The sequence below is a fragment of the Bos indicus genome, chromosome 2 (genome assembly GCF_029378745.1).
Source record: "Bos indicus isolate NIAB-ARS_2022 breed Sahiwal x Tharparkar chromosome 2, NIAB-ARS_B.indTharparkar_mat_pri_1.0, whole genome shotgun sequence".
Classification (NCBI taxonomy): Eukaryota; Metazoa; Chordata; class Mammalia; order Artiodactyla; family Bovidae; genus Bos; species Bos indicus.
In genome coordinates, this window is record NC_091761.1 from 28,939,345 (window position 1) to 28,955,754 (window position 16,410).

The 16,410-nt window shown below is 36.9% G+C and overlaps 1 protein-coding gene across 3 annotated transcripts in view; it reads right to left on the reverse strand.

Annotated features, from left to right (window-relative positions):
- Positions 1-8,520: 8,520 nt before the first annotated feature.
- The window catches only part of XIRP2 (xin actin binding repeat containing 2), a 78,745-nt gene continuing 70,855 nt past the window's right edge, over positions 8,521-16,410 (reverse strand). For 2 of the 3 annotated variants that reach the window (XM_070803837.1, XM_019971629.2), the window contains 2 exons: positions 15,086-15,219; positions 10,281-10,418 (listed from right to left, as the gene is read on the reverse strand). In XM_070803837.1, the coding sequence (XP_070659938.1) occupies positions 15,125-15,219 (95 nt within the window). In that variant the 3' untranslated portion in view covers positions 10,281-10,418; positions 15,086-15,124. Of the gene's footprint in view, positions 10,419-15,085; positions 15,220-16,410 lie in introns of all 3 variants that reach the window. The other variant, XM_070803842.1, reaches the window with a different exon arrangement.

Here is a 16,410-nt window from a genome sequence, read left to right on the forward strand (position 1 = left end):
CTCTTCTCTTCTCTAAATGTTTGATAGAATTCTCCTGTGAAACCATCTGGTCCTGGGCTTTTGTTTTTTGGGAAATTTTTGATCATAGTTTCAGTTTCAGTGCTTGTAATTGGGTTGTTTATAATTTCTATTTCTTCTTGGTTCAGTCTTGGAAGATTGAACTTTTCTAAGAATCTGTCCATTTCTTCCAGGTTATCCATTTTATTGCCATATAATTGTTCATAATAGTCTCTTATAATCCTTTCTATTTCTGCCTTGTCTGTTGTAATCTCTCCTTTTTCATTTCTAATTTTATTAATTTGATTCTTCTTTCTTTTTTCTTGATGAGTCTGGCTAAAGGTTTGTCAATTTTGTTTATCTTCTCAAATAACCAGCTTTTAGTTTTTATTAATCTTTACTATTGTTTCTTTCATTTCTTTTTGATTTATTTCTGCTCAGATCTTTATGATTTCTTTCCTTCTACTACTTTTGGGTTGTTTTTGGTTCTTTTTCCAGTTGTTTTAGGTGTAAAGTTAGGTTGTTTATTTGATGTTTTTCTTGTTTCTTGAGTTAGGATTATATTGCTATAAACTTCTCTCTTAGAACTGCTTTAGCTGCATCCCATAGGTTTTGAGTTGTCGTGTTTTCATTGACATTTGTTTCTTGAAATTTTCTGATTTTCCTTTTGATTTCTTCAGTAACCTGTTGGCTATTTAGAAACATGTTGTTTAATCTCCATGTATTTGTGTTTCTTACAGTTTTTTTCTTGTGATTGTTATCTACTCTCATAGCATTGTTGCTGGAGATTTTACTGAGGTTTGATTTGTGAGCCAAGATGTGGTCATTCCTGGAGAATGTTCTATGTGTACTTGAGAAGAAGGTGTATTCTTCTGCATTTGCATGGAATGTCCTGAAGATATCAAGGAAATCCGTCTCATCTAAAGTATCATTAAAGACTTGTGTTTCCTTATTAATTTTCTGTTTTGATGTTCGTCCATGGGTGTGAGTAGGGTGTTAAAGTCTCCTACTATTATTGTGTTGCTGTCAATCTCTCCTTTTATGTCTTTTAGCGTTTGTCTTATGTATTGAGGTACTCCTTTGTTGGGTGCATAGATATTTACAGCTGTTACATCTTCCTCTTGAAGTGATCCCTTGATCATTATGTAGTGTCCTTCCTTATCTCTTGTAATTTTTATTTTAAGGTCTATTTTGTCTGATATGAGGGTTGCTGCTCCAGCTTTCTTTTGCTTCCAATTTGCATGGAATATATTTTTCCATCCTCTCACTTTTAGTCTATACGTGTGTTTAGGTCTGAAGTGGGTTTCTTGTAGGCAGCATATATATGGGGCTTGTTTCTGTATCCATTCAGCCAGTCTGTGTCTTTTGGTTGGAGCATTTAATCCATTTACATTTAAAGTAATTATTGATATATATATTTCTCTTGCCATTTTCTTAATTGTTTGGGGTTGATTTTGTAGATCTTTATTCTTCTCTTTGTATTCTTGACTATATAAAAGTCCCTTTAACATTTTTTGCAAAACTGGTTTGAAGGCACTGAATTCTCTTAATTTTTGCTTGTCTGAAAAGGTTTTTATTTCTCCATCAATTTTGGATGAGATCCTTGCTGGGTACAGTAATCTTGGTTTAGATATTTCCCTTTCATTACTTCAAATATATCCTGCCAATCCCTTCTGGCCTGCAGAGTTTCTGTTGAAAGATCAGCTATTAAGCATATGGGGTTTCCCTTGTATGTTACTTGTTGCTTCTCCCTTGCTGCTTTTAATATTTTTTTCTTTGTGTTTAGTCTTTGTTAGTTTGATTAGTATGTGTCTTGGCATGTTTCTCCTTGAGTTTATCCTGTATGGGACTCTTTGTGCCTCTTGGACTTGACCGACTATTTCCTTTTCCAGGTTGACAAAATTTTCAAGTATAATCTCTTCAAAAATTTTCTCATACCCTGTCTTCTCTTCTTCTGGGATCCCTATAATTTGAATGTTGGTGCATTGACATTGTCCCAGAGGTCTCTGAGACTATCCTCAGTTCTTTTCCTTCCTTTTACTTTATTCTGCTCTTCAGAAGTTATTTCCACCATTTTACCTTTCAGCTTACTGATTTGTTCTTCTGCTTCAGATATTCTGTTATTGATTCCTTCTAGAGTATTTTTAATTTCAGTAATTGTGTTTTTTGTCTCTGTGTGTTTATTCTTTAATTCTTCTAGGTCTTTGTTAATTGATTTCTGCATTTTCTCCATTTTGTTTTCAAGGTTTTGATCATCTTTGCTATCATTATTCTGAATTATTTTTCAGGTAGTTTGCCTATTTCCTCTTCATTTATTTGGATTTCTGTGTTTCTAGTTTGTCCCTTCATTTATGTAGTGTTTCTCTGCCTTTTCATTATTATTTTTTTAAAACTTATTGTGTTTGAGATCTCCTTTTCCCAGGCTTCAAGGTGGAATTTTTTCTTCCTTTTGGTTTCTGCCCTCCTAAGGTTGGTTCCTCCAGTACTCTTGCCTGGAAAATCCCATGGATGGAGGAGCCTGGTAGGCTGCAGTACATGGGGTCGCTAAGAGTTGAACACGACTGAGTGACTTCACTTTCACGCATTGGAGAAGGAATTGGCAACCCACTCCACTGTTTTTGCCTGGAGAATCCCAGGGACAGGGGAGCCTGGTGGGCTGCCGTCTATGGGGTCGCACAGAGTCAGACAAGACTGAAGTGACTTAGCAGCAGCAGCAAGGTTGGTTCGGTGGTTTGTGTAAGCTTTGTATAGGGTGAGATTTGTGCTGAGTTTTTGTTTGTTTGTCTGTTTGTTTTTCCTCTGATGGGAAAGACTGAGTGAGGTGGTAATCCTGTCTACTGCTGATTGGGTTTGTATTTTTGTTTAGTTGTTTAGATGAGGGGTCCTGCATAGAGTACTATTGGTCCTTGGATGATGCTGAGTCTTGTATTCAAATGGGTTCCTTTGTTTGTGTTCTCACTATTTGATACTCCCTAGGATTAGTTCTCTGGTAGTCTAGGGTCTTGGAGTCAGTGTTTCTACTCCAAAGGCTCAGGGCTTATCTCTGGTCAGGAACAAAGATTCCAGAAGTGGGTTTTTTTTTTTTTTTTATGGCATTAAGTGAGATTAAAACAAATATCCAAAAATGAGAAATCAAAGATGAACTCCAGACAAATGGCAGTTACAAAATCAGCAAATAATAATTAAAATAATGGAATATACACATATACATATACATTCATGAGCAAAGTCAAAACAGTCCAACAAAAATAAAGTACAGTAGCTTGGCCTGGTGAATAAAGGAAATCAGAAATTATATTTATCAGTTAAGAACAAAACTAAAGCACAAACTGGAAAACAAAGCTAATGCAAGGTGCCAAGTGGGGAATAAAGCAGTGAAAACAAAACTAACAAATATATTGAGAGGAAAGGAAAGAAAGAAAGAATAGATATGCAAAGTTAAATAAAGGTAGATGAAGAAGATTGATATACATTTAAGATTAACTACAAGGGGAAAAGAACAGTAGGAAAGGCAAAGGAATAAATGTAGAAAAAATATAATAGATTTTTAAAAATTAAAATTATAAAAAAGAGAAAAGAAAAAAAAAAAAACAGAAGAAAGAAAAAAAAAAAGGGAAAAAAGGAAAACTTCACAGAACTGCTAAAGCCCAATGTAGAGGCAGAAGTTTATAACAACAATAAAAAGTGTGACTGAATATATACATATACCTATACACCCATAAGCAAAATCAAAACAGTCCAACAAAAATAAAGTACAATAGATTGGCCTGGCAAACAAAGGAAACCAAAAATTATATCTACCAGAACAAAACTAACTAAAGCAAAAACTGGAAAACAAAACTAAAGCAAGGTGCCAAGTGGGGAATAAAGCAATGAAAATAAAATTAACAAACATGTTGAGAGGAAAGGAAAGAAAGATAGAATAGATATGCAAAGTTAAATAGAGGTAGATGAAGAAGATTTACATACACTAAAGATTGACTGCAAGGGGAAAATAACAGTAGGAAAAGCAAACAAATGAATAAATGTAGAGAAAATAATAATAGGTTAAAAAATTAAAAATTAAAATTAGAAAAAGAGAAAAGAACAATTAAAAAAAAAAAAAGGAAAACTCTACAGAACTGCAGAAGCTCAATGTAGAGGCAGAGGTTTATAACAACAATAACAAATGTAACTGAGGAAAAAAAAAGTTCAAAAGCTTAATTCGATTTCATAGTGCTAATAAAATCAACTACTACAATGGCGGGGCGGGGTGGCGGAGGTGGCGAAGGAAAAAAAAAAAGTAACAAAATCCAAAAGAATCTACAGAAAAGTCAAAACATAAGAAAAATAGTTTTTCTTGAGTCGGTGCTTCAGAGTCCTTTCCCTCGCTGAGAGTCACAGTCCCCCTCACCTCCCTAGGATGCCCTCAAGCACTTGCTGATCTCTGGACCTGCTTTGGGGGGAGCTCAGATTCTAATCTGGTCCTACCCTCTGTGTTCTTGCCAACAATGTCCACAGCTATCAGAACCAGTGCATTTTCTTTTTGGGGAGCTCTCAATGACCTTTTTTATATTCTGTAAAATAGAATATAACAGAGTTTGCCTAGTTGATCGTGTGGATTTAATCTGCAGCTTGTACAGATGGTGGGAAGGTTTTGGGTCTTCTTCCTTAGCCACACTGCCCCTGGGTTTCAACTGTGGTTTTATTTCCACCTCCACATGTGGTTCGTCCACTGGGGTTTGCTCCTGAGGCTGCCCTGGAGGACTTGGGTTTGCCCCTGTGAGGGCCAGTTGTGGAGGTGCATCTGCTTAGGTCACAGGGCTTCTGGCAGCATCCAGTACTCAGGGGAGTTTGTGGCAAGGGAAGCAGGAAATATAGTTCTTTAGAAGGGTATAGGAACCAGTATTGGCCAATATGCTCCAGTATTCTTGCCTGGAGAATCCCATCCCTGACAGAGGAGCCGGGCAGGCCACAGTCTACAGGGTCACAAAGAGTCAAACACTACTCACTGTGTGCTTAGATGCAAGACTTTTGCTTGACCTTGGCAGCTCTGCCCCAGTGAGTGCTGAGTGTGAAGGTAGCACAGCTGCTTGGCTTGTGGGGACCCTGGCTGCACCAAATGTGCAGGGCCACAGATTGCCTCTGCCACAGGAGTTATGGCCCTATCAGATTTTTAAGCCTCTTGTAGCTGGCGATCAGAAAGCCTCTTTGGCCAGTCTTTCTCCATAGCTCTGCCCATCCAGGCACTTAGAGTGCTCCCTTGCCTGGAGTCCTTCTCTGTTGTTCAGCATGTCAGGCACATAGAGGGCCCCCTCCCCCTCCCCCCCAGCCCCCGGCTGGGGGCCTACTCTGTAGATCAGTGCATCAGGCACTTAAAGGGGAACCCTGGGTGGGGTTCTACTCTGTAGTTCAGTGTGTCAGGAGTTTGATGGGCCAGTCTCTCTATTGTCCAGCTGCTGATGCTGGCGCCTGGGGAGAGAGAGGCTATGGTGATGGCTTCACCCTTTATGTATGACTCAGCAGTACTGCCTTGCTTCCATGGCTGCCTGGCTTTCCTTAACTGGCATTTCCCACCACGATCTCCTCCCTCACATCCCATTGATCTGTCTCGTCTCAGTCAACAGCAGCCCCTGCACTGGGATTGCTCCACAATCCCTAAAATCCAGCTCCCAGCTGCTGTGCCTTCCAGGGGACCTGTGTCCCTGTCTGGAGTAGGTATGGCTGCGGCAAGGACTGTCTGATTCTCATTCCATTTAGGCTGCCACAGATCAGCTGTTTCACTCGGCCTTAAATGTTTCTCCTCTGACTCAGACAGTTGCCCCAATGTGGGGATCAGATCCCTGTTTCAGTTCCTCCACCGGCCGAGGGCAGGTCCAGTCCTACTAACACTCCTGTTTTTCCCCCTAGTTCCTTTGTCCTACCGAGTTTTGGGTGGTTCTATATATTCTTTCCCACTGGTCAGGTACTCCTGTCTGCTCTCAGCTGGTGTTCTGCATGCACTTCTGTGGCTGAAGGCATCTTCCTGATGTATCCATGGAGAGAGATGTACTCCACGTCCACCTACTCCTCTGCCATCTTGTTCTCTCCCCAAATATATCTGAATTTTTAAAAAATCTTACATGTTGCCCAAGGAAGGTGAGGCAGTCAATGATTATTTCTGATAAAGGTTTTAAAATAATATGTTGTTGATTGAATGAAGGTTAAACAAAAGAACAATTCATATTTTTCTATTGTCTTCCCTGATATCTACATTAGCTAATTTTAACCCCAAGTTTTAATGTAACTAACAGTTATGTGGACTGGGATATCAAAATTAAATGCGCAGAATCCCAAGGTAGAAATTTTGTAAAGCAAACCACTTTTGTAAAAGTGCAACTGACATTAATAAACTAAATCTCAAAATATTGCCATGATCATTTATAAATTATTTTTTCTCTATGGAAACTTTTGTGTAATCTTAGCATATATTATCTCACAAGACGTAATTAAAGGTTGTGTGTGCCACAACTAAATCCCAGATGCCATAACTAAGGCCCAGAGCAGCCAAATGAATAATATGTGCATGCTCAGTGGCTCAGTCACGTCCAACTCTTTGTGACCCTATGGACTGTAGCTCACCAGGTTCCTCTGTCCATGGGATCTCTCAGGCAAGAATACTGGAGTGAGTTGTCATTTCCTTCTCTAGCGGATCTTCTTGACTCAGCGATTAAACTTGCATCTCCTGTGTCTCCTTTATTGGCAGGCAGATTTTTACCACTGAGCCAACTCAAAGCCAATAAATAAATAATAAAGATTCAAAGAGTAGATCAAAAGTGGAATAATTCAATTTAAACAGTAATTTTGCTATTGTAGTACCACAGTTAATGGTTTTCTTTGCAGATTTTCACAGTACTCCATTAAACTGGGTAAATATATTCCCACAAAATGTGTATGTTGAAGCCATATCCCCAGTGTGACTATATATGGAGGTAGGGTTTGTATTAAAGATGATTAAGGTTAAATGAAGTTACTGGAGTGGGGCCCTAATCCAATAGGCCTAATATCTTTATAGGAAGAGGAAGAAACATCATCAGTACACCTGCATAGAGAAGAGGCCATGTGAGGACGCAGTGAGAGGGCAAGCTGTCTGCAAGTGAAGGAGAGAGGCCTTAGGAGAAACCAATCCTGCAGACACCTTGATCTTGAACATCTAGCCTTCAGAACTGTGAGAAAGTAAATTTCTGTTGTCTAAGCCATCCAGTATGTGGTTCTTTATATGGCAACCCTGGCAAATGAATAATGTCTTAGAAACCTGTTGAGAACATACTAATAAGAGAGAATTGTTATAATTCCTAAAAAGAATGAGTTTTAAACATTACATTTTGGTTTCATACTTGATAGAAAGACAATGGTCTGTGCTCATGTAGAAAAATACAGAATAAGGCCTATTTTATATATGTACATTTTACATCAAAATGCCTTTTCACATTCTTGACAACAAAGGACCTTTGCCAACAAAGGTCCGTCTAGTCAAAGCTATGGTTTTTCCAGCAGTCATGTTTGGAGGTGAGAGTTGGACTATAAAGAAAGTTGAGCACCAAAGAACTGATGCTTTTGAACTGTGGTGTTGGAGAAGACTCTTGAGAGTCCCTTGGACTGCAAGGAGGTCCAACCAGTCCATCCTAAAGGAAATTAGTCCTGAATATTCACTGGAAGGACTGATGCTGAAGCTGAAACTCCAATACTTTGGCCACCTAATACAAAGAACTGATTTATTGGAAAAGACCCTGATTCTGGTAAAGATTGAAGGCAGGACGAGAAGGGGATGACAGAGGATGAGATGGTTGGATGGCCTCACACTTGATGGACGTGAGTTTGAGTAAGCTCCTGGAGTTAGTGATGGACAGGGAAGCCTGGCGTGCTGCAGTCCATGGGGTCTCAAAGAGTCGGACATGACTGAGTGACTGAACTAAACTTGAAGTTAACATGCAGTGGCTCATTTATATTCACATTATTTTTCTTCTCAGAATTATCACATGTATTTGAGGAAAGGAAAAGTCAGAAGTGAAATTTTTGAAAGACAGTGTTTTGTAACAAAAAATTAACGTCCATTAAATAGGGTAAGAAAAAAATCTGACAAAATGTAATGATATCATTTATATGTCCACCAATTGCATATATAGTAAGCATTAAAAATGTGTGCCATAATTTTTTTAAGTAACTTCTAAAATCTTTCAAGTTCAGTTGATTTCTGAGTATGAACTTCACATTCACATTATTTTGATGCAAAGTGATATTTTTTTCATTAAATGTTTATAGGTATGTTCCATGATAGTTTAACATAGGTAAATAAACAACCATAATAGTTCTTGTATCTTTATAAAAAGAGGAAAAAAGAGGGTATTTATATTTTCTAATAATACTGTGGCTCTGGCTCAGTATTAAATTTTTCCAGGAGTGTGTGTTTACGTATTAAATGCTTGCTGCAAGACATATATTTCCTAATCATGATAACACACATGCTTAGAATGAAAATATACATGGAGAAAAGAGACACGAGTGTTTTGGTTTGCACCCCAGGTGATTCAATTTTATTTCAGCAGAAATTATAGAGAAAGTGTAAGAATGGTGATAAATATCAGAGTACAGAATGTCACCATGATGTTATCTGGCATGTTGAAAAAACAGAGCAATACACTTAAGTATCATTTGACAAGAAAACATTCAAGAATGTTTCATCTCTTGATTCCATTCAGACTAAAAGTAGATTCAAACCAATTATGAAAAACATTATCTAGTGTAATACAAGGAATTATTTTATCCATTGTGGATACAATGGATATATTATATCCATTGTGATAGACATGAGATTTCTGAACGTTTACAAATTCAACAAGAGGTTATCAAAACCCGCAAAGTCTTCTTTCAGAACACTGATATTTCTCAGTGCCTGCTGTGGACTGCAAGTGGCCAGAGACACTTACTCAGTGTCACTGTAGTGTCTGTTCCTTTTAATTTGCTCTTCCACTGTGAGTTGTTCAGACTGGACTTCCACTCTGGGAAACGGAGGCTTGGCTGTAAATTCACAGCTCAGAGCATCAAGATCTGTGACGTGTGCTGCTCCTATTGTTTGCCCATGCCAATGTTTGATGTCCTTCCCCAATTCTCTTAAATACAAACATGGCATATTTTTAATATGATCTACAGAATCTATTAAATTATGCGTAAAAATGTTCTCATTCCTTTTGGAAAAAGCAGCAATTTTCACCGTGTTCGAAAAGAAGAAATGTAGGTTTTTATTATTGGAGTGGTTTCCTTTGATGTTTAAAATGTTTGTCTCAGAAGAGGGCATTGAACTTTTCCCATCACCGAGGCCTGACCTGGAGACAGACTGCACAGGACTGCCAGCAGTAGCTCCGTCAGTCTGTTTATCTAGAGTCATAGGCAGCACGTTTCTTGAGTCAGTCTTTTCAGATTCAAATATACCAAGTAACTCCGAGAGTTTAGAAGCATTTTCTAAGTTTTCAATTTGATATTCATTTGCAGTGTAGTACACTTCACTTGACAGTGGCAATAGATTAGGAAATTCTAAAACAGATGTCTTCTGCCTGCAATTATTCAGATATGACGCTGCTACATAATTGTTATTATTATTCTTGTTCAAATTCTCTTTACGATTTTCTGGTACCACCTCATCATCAGTGTTAGTAACCTGTAAAACTTCTGCACCATCAGGTTCATTAGCTTTTTCATTTTTCTCTTTCTCAGCACTCTGCACAACCGCATTATTGTTGTCATTAAGATCCATTTCACTTTTCCTCTTATTCTTCGTGTCTTCAGCCTCATTCACCTTATCTTGTACATCCTTATTTCCTTCCTTCTTCTCTTTTTTTGCTTCATATGCTTCCATTTCTTTGATTCCTGTAACATCTTCTTTCTGACACATGTGGATGGACTGCAGGCATGGCTGCAGGAAAGAAATGTTATCTCGTTCTTGTCCTTTGTTTTCCACAGTTTTCATGTGTTCTATCAGTGATCCACTTTTAAATTCAGCAGATGTAGGGGTTGTCATTTCTGGTGGCCATTTAGGTTTACTCATTTTGAGCTCTTCCTCAAGGGGGAAGGTTTTCTTAGGTATCTCCCTGGAAGGAGGCCAAATGATTTTTAATTTTCCCCTCTTTCCACATTTTTTCAAACCATCCCTTAGCCCTTCACTGTTATCAGCATCTAAATGTTTATTAAGCTCTCCAAGCATGGGGGTATTTTCCACATTGTTTTTACACATATTTGGGTCTTCATTAGGAGTAAAGTCAACTGAGCTGCTTTGATTTTTGCACTTCCATCGATCTTTATGCTGTTTGTGTCCAAAACCTTCATCGTAATTTCCTTTTGATTTGAAAAGTTGTTTAAAGTGAGGTTTACAATATATTTGTCCATGAAGTGAGGCATAATTTCCCAAACTGTCAAAAAGAAAAAACATTTTTAAACATTTTATATATACACTGCAAATTCTTACAGCGTTAGGGAATTGATTATTTCAAGCAATGAATCAGAGATTGAGTACAATTAACTTACTGGCAATAAGAACATGCCTATTAATTGAACATTTCTGTTAGATAATATTCACCACTAATGCCCTCTATAATACTTGTCTTGCAGTAGTCAGAATTTCGTGCTGTATGTCAGGTACCGGTACAAAAGGTGCTATAGTGTAATGCATATGTAGTTATAGATGATGTAAAATGGTAGGACTAAATCTTTGCTAACTCGGAGAATTGTGAGGGGCTGCAGTTTTCAACAAATCCTGAATAGCATAAAAAATTAACTATTTGAACTTCCTAGTTAAGTGGACTTTGAATGAATGAATTGGAAAGCTTGTCTATGCAATTTTTTATCTTGTCTCTTTGGAAATATTAACAAATAGAAATGCCTGTTAAAATTAACATCAAATTTAGTCAAAGGCAGCAGCATAATTTTTTAATATTTCTGAATCACTACATAAAAATGGAGAGAAAAACTAAAAACCCAAGGATAAAATTACAACAAAACTAAGTGACAAGGTATCCTCATCAACCTCAAAATACAAGGAGGGAAGGACAAACCAATATCAGCTACAAGACTAGCATAATAGTTGCATGTGTGTGGATGACAACAGAGGGAGAAAGGAAGGTGTCTGATGGACCTGAAAAAATGAGACTACAAAATAATCAATATTTCCTGGAAAGTATCACATGCCAATTGGAGAGCAGCAGCTCAAATTGGGAGAGGTTTTGGCATTTCAATAGCCAGTGAGAGTGCAAAAGTCCTGTGGCAGGAAAGTCTGAAGAGGCTGGAGAAATTAAACTCAAAACTGACCCACTGGGATTGTTTAGATCCTACACTGTGAAAAATAAACATGGGAGTGGAATCAAAAGGGAGGAGAACAACGATGACAGAAATCAAAAGGTCCCAGTCAACATGAGGGAGAGAATTCAAGACAGGAAATCCCAGGAATCAAGGCACCACAGTTTTTTGAACAGTATAAGAAAATTAGAAAAGGTAGCCCTGTGAAGTTGGGAAAACCATCCTGAATTTTGCTTCCTTCCAAGATTTGTGTAAATTAACACCATATAAAAATAAGCAACAGCAAAGTATCAAGGCCAAACAGTATATAAAGTTATTATGAGAAGTGAAAGAATAAGGAGCATTATCACTGTAGGCAACGAAAACATGGTAGAAAAACATGTTCTTGAAACATCAAACTTTTAACCTACTATTTCAAAATGAGCTAAAAGACATTAAGAAAATGATAAAAGACCCAAAAGAACAGCATGAATTGTAATTAGAAAAAGTAATAAAGAAGGTGTCAGGTATCAAGAAGAAAACAGAAAAGGAAAAAGTCAAACATGTCAGCAATAAAAACCAAACTAAAAGAAAAACAAGAGCAAATCAATAGGAAACGTCTTAAGAAAAATATGGCTTTCCTGGTGGCTCAGATGGTAAATAACCTGCCTTCAGTGTGGGAAACCTGGTTTCAGTCCTTGGGTTGGAAAGATCCCTTGGAGAAGGGAATGGCAACCCACTCCAGTATTCTTGCCTGGAGAATTCCATGGACAGAGGAGCCAGGTAGGCTACATACAGCTCATGGGGTCACAAAGAGTCGGACACGACTGAGTGACTAACACTTTCACTAAAGAAAAATAGGAAAATTAAAAGATACAAAATTTATAATCATAAATGAAAAATATATAATAGGAGTTCCTGAATGAGAAAATAAAATTATGAAACAAGTTAAATACTAAAAAGCTATAATTTAAAGAGCATTTCCCAATATAAAAAAGAATGAAATTACATACTGAAAGATCACAAATTGTTATCAGTATGTAAGAACTAAAGGAATAAACTTTCCATGAGCCTTTTCTAAGGAATCTACTTGAAAATAAGCTTGAGCAACCATAATAACTAAGGAAATGTCAACATAAGGACTGTGGGTTAGATTAAATACATTGTTATATATTAACTGGGATGAAATGAGGGTATAGAGGGAGGTACTATAACATGTAACAGCTACATATGATGACACCAAAGACTCAGTACACTATTTTAACAAAATGGGGTGTGAGTGATCAGCGGAGCAAATTCAATTTTTAATGCTTTGATAATCAAATTAGTGGTGCTGATAGCTTTGTTTTTCTAAAACTGTTGTTCAAATGAATATGGGATAGTCTAACTCTGTTATCTCCTTTGTCTTTGAGAACCAGAAGCCCTGAAGTAGAAGAAGATACAGCTGTAACAGAGAAGAGGCTAAGCAAAAGCTATGAAATTCTGAATTCAATTTGGAAACATCCCTATGAATTCCTATTTTTTTCTGTATATATAAATATTTACTAGATCTTAACACTTAAAAGCTTAGAAATAGTGATCAACTCAGTAGAAAGAGTGTCAAGATTATAGTCTTGAAATATTTCACATTCTCACTAGAAGAAACCAAGGCTTAGAGAAATGACTGATTCTGCACCTGGGCCGGTAAATGTATAAGATGAGCATGGGACATCTAGTCCTATCAGATAAAGAGGAGGTTATCACAGACAACTTGGGTTCTGTCAAAAGGACTCAGGAGACAACTTGAAGTGGCTTCCACTGGCCAGGTATAGAGTAACTGGAGTTTCAGTAATGATGATAATTGTTTGTGTAAACATGTGTAAATCTGTAAGTTTATAAAGACATTAAAATATCTTAAAAGTGGTTATCTCTAGGAGATAAGAAACTATTATATGAAATTGTTAAATAAAAAATTGATACATTGACAAAACTGATGAATAAAGGGAAAGAATTATGGACTTATTCTGCCTTTTTTTAAATTAACTGTATCACCGTGTAACCAAATACCAAATACAGGGAAGCATCTTCTGTGAAAGTATTCTAATAATAAAAAATAAAGAACAAAATTTGAGTATCGGCATTTTGCAGACATCATTGAATGGATAGAGGTATTACAAGCTTCAATATCTGCTATGTCACAAAATGAAAGAAAAGCTGACATAATGTATTAAGTATACTCTTGTCAATACTCCCTATGTTCTTCCAAAAGGAATCAAATCTTATTTTAAACTAGAATTAATATAGAACCTGGATTCACCTGACAGTTTTTTAAAATACAGAGGATAAAGGAGCATATGAACTGCAGTATGAGTGTGTAATCAGCAATTCCAGACTGTGCAAAACTGCACAGGTCAAATGTCCTGGGTCTTTTCACAAGTAAGCAATAAGGAATGAAAGGAATGGATGGAAAGCCTAGAGATTATTTTTAAAAAAGACTTGAAAGACTTGAGAGAGTTTTTTAAAAAAGGATAAAACCAGAGTACAGAATTTAAGAAAGCACATTTGGGTAAATAAAACTATAAAATGCAAGGAAACAATTACTATAAAGGATATTTAGTCATAGGCAAGAGACTGGTTATGTTTGCAAAGGGCAAAGGGAGGAAGGAGCTTCTGGAATGGCTAACAATATTGTATTTCTTGATCTTGATAGTGTTTATGAAGTGTTCACTTTATAATTTAGTGAGCCACATATTTGCTTTGCTTGGTTTTCTGTATCTGTGGGTGTTATACATGTTGTACTGTGTTTAATTGCTCAGTTGTGTCTGATTCTTTCTGAGCCCAAGAACTGTAGCCTACTAGGTTACCCTAGTCCATGGGGGTTCCCCAGCAAGAATAGTGGAGTGGGTTGCCATGCCCTCTCCAGGGGATCTTCCCAACCCAAGGATTGAACCCAGGTCTCCCGCATTGCAGACAGATTCTTTACCATCTGAGCCACTAGGAAAGCCTGGGTTTTATATAATGTTTTTTAAAAATAGCAGTCATTGAATAAATATTTTTGAGTCCTTATTGTATATTTGGGTTTACTTGGTACTGACAAGACAAACATTAACACATTTCCTACAGCCAGGGACAATTACACTAGACTGTGTTAGAATGGAGCGAACACAGGAGATGCTGTGATCCATATACAGGGGCAAAAGCAGGTCACTTCAAAGACATAAAGTCTCAGTTGAGGTCTGAGGAATGATATGGGGGTGAGGCATGGGAAAACTCCTCAAAGGAGCAGCAACAACATTTGGAATCAGCTAGATGAGCGAGAAAAAAAAAATGACTTCGAGGAACTGAAATTCAGTCTTCATGAAAAGCAACAGGCAACAGGAGGAAGGGGTGCTGGGAGATGAGAAGGGACAAGATATTGAATCGCTTTTTAATTCATATTTATATGTTAATTTTGGGAATAGAGGAAGCCATTATATGTTTAAAACTGGGAAGTGATCCCAGATTTGCATTTTTAGAAAGATCATTCTTCTTACGCAATGGAGCATGGCATTGGGAACGGTTGGTGGTGGTGAGAGTTATTTCTCTTATCTATGTGATCTTCATGCTTGGACTAAAGGGCCCCTTCTGAATTTTATTAAGAAAGCAAAATGTCAAAAGGAAAAAGGTAACAGCCATTCCGAGCAACACAGAAAATGACCACATTTCCATTTGTTGTTTTAACTGATGGAAACAGGATTTGGAAAAACTGACATTTTTGAAGAGACATGATGTAAGTATACTGCAAGCTCTTTGACTATTTGTGCCCCAGGCCACAAAACAGTTTTACCTCAGTTTACTGTTGCAATGGTGGCAGCGGAAACAGGATTTATGAAAACTCTGCCTGTCTGCTACTAGGCACTCCATTGGATAAACCGTCTTTTGACAAAGTATGCATATTTCCTTGTCTTGGAGTTGCAGTTTCTAAAAATAAAAATGTATAAGAGCTTATGTAATACTGTTTTCAGTCACATTGTAAAAACAAAACAAACAGCAACAGCATATTAACTGGCCATGCAGTTAGTGTAGAAAGTTCTAACACTACTGGTCTTGATGTTCCTTCTCTGGATGTAGGGCATCTACCATTAGGCATAAGGTTCTGGTACAATCAACCTTATTCTGGTTTCTCTACTATTTATACATGGGACAAGTTAATTTTTATTATTTTAGGGAATATACATGAGTAAAATGTGTTCACTAACTTCAATACACTGAAAAGGATATATAGGAAAATCAGCCACGAGGAGACCTCCTGAGACCACTTATCATTCTAAATGACTGAACTTTCTATGTATATAAAAGTTTATACCTAACTTGGTCTAAAGTTTTAGTCTTTAAAGTATTCTGTAGAGATTTTTCTAAAATATATCCATATATCTTTTCAGCTGATATTTTATTTGTTTAGGTATTTTCTTGATGACTTAGTGTTGACTCTGTGACACTAATTCTTAACAATAAGACGAGACTCCTAAATACACTGAACTATTCAGAGCCATTTGTCCTCAGTCTAAATAGCTTAAGATTTCAGGGCTTCGGGGATTCTTATCTCTGCCTCTTATGATTTCCCTACCTCTACCAAAATTACATGTGAATGCCAGTTCCTATAAGTAGTTATATTACCAAGTGTTTGCATAGTTATATTACCAATGTTTGCCTAGTGGTTCAAAACTGACACAACTTTTGCCAGAGTATTGTTTTGATTCTCACAACTCATCTGTAAGAATAAGCTTTTGTAGTAGTTTTATATATGAGCATATAAGTGCATTGTTTTTTATATAAATAAATATTATATACACACACTTTAATGTTTTGATGCTCAATTTGGGCTACTAAGAAATCTCCTTTATTTATTTTGTTCTAATAGGAGACACACTTCTATATTTAACACCAGTTTCCTTGTATTTTTTATGTCTTTAGTTAACAGAAACTCAGCATTTGAAATTAGACAGCTTTGCTTAATTATGCCAGAAGCCAGTACATTAAGAAATCATATTAACCTGATAAAGTAGACACATATGTTGCAAATATGATAAGGGCAGAATTATTAGTTTCAGCAGTTTTTATTTTTAGGCTTGCTATTTCTTTCAATCTATCTAAAATAATGGGCTACATTAA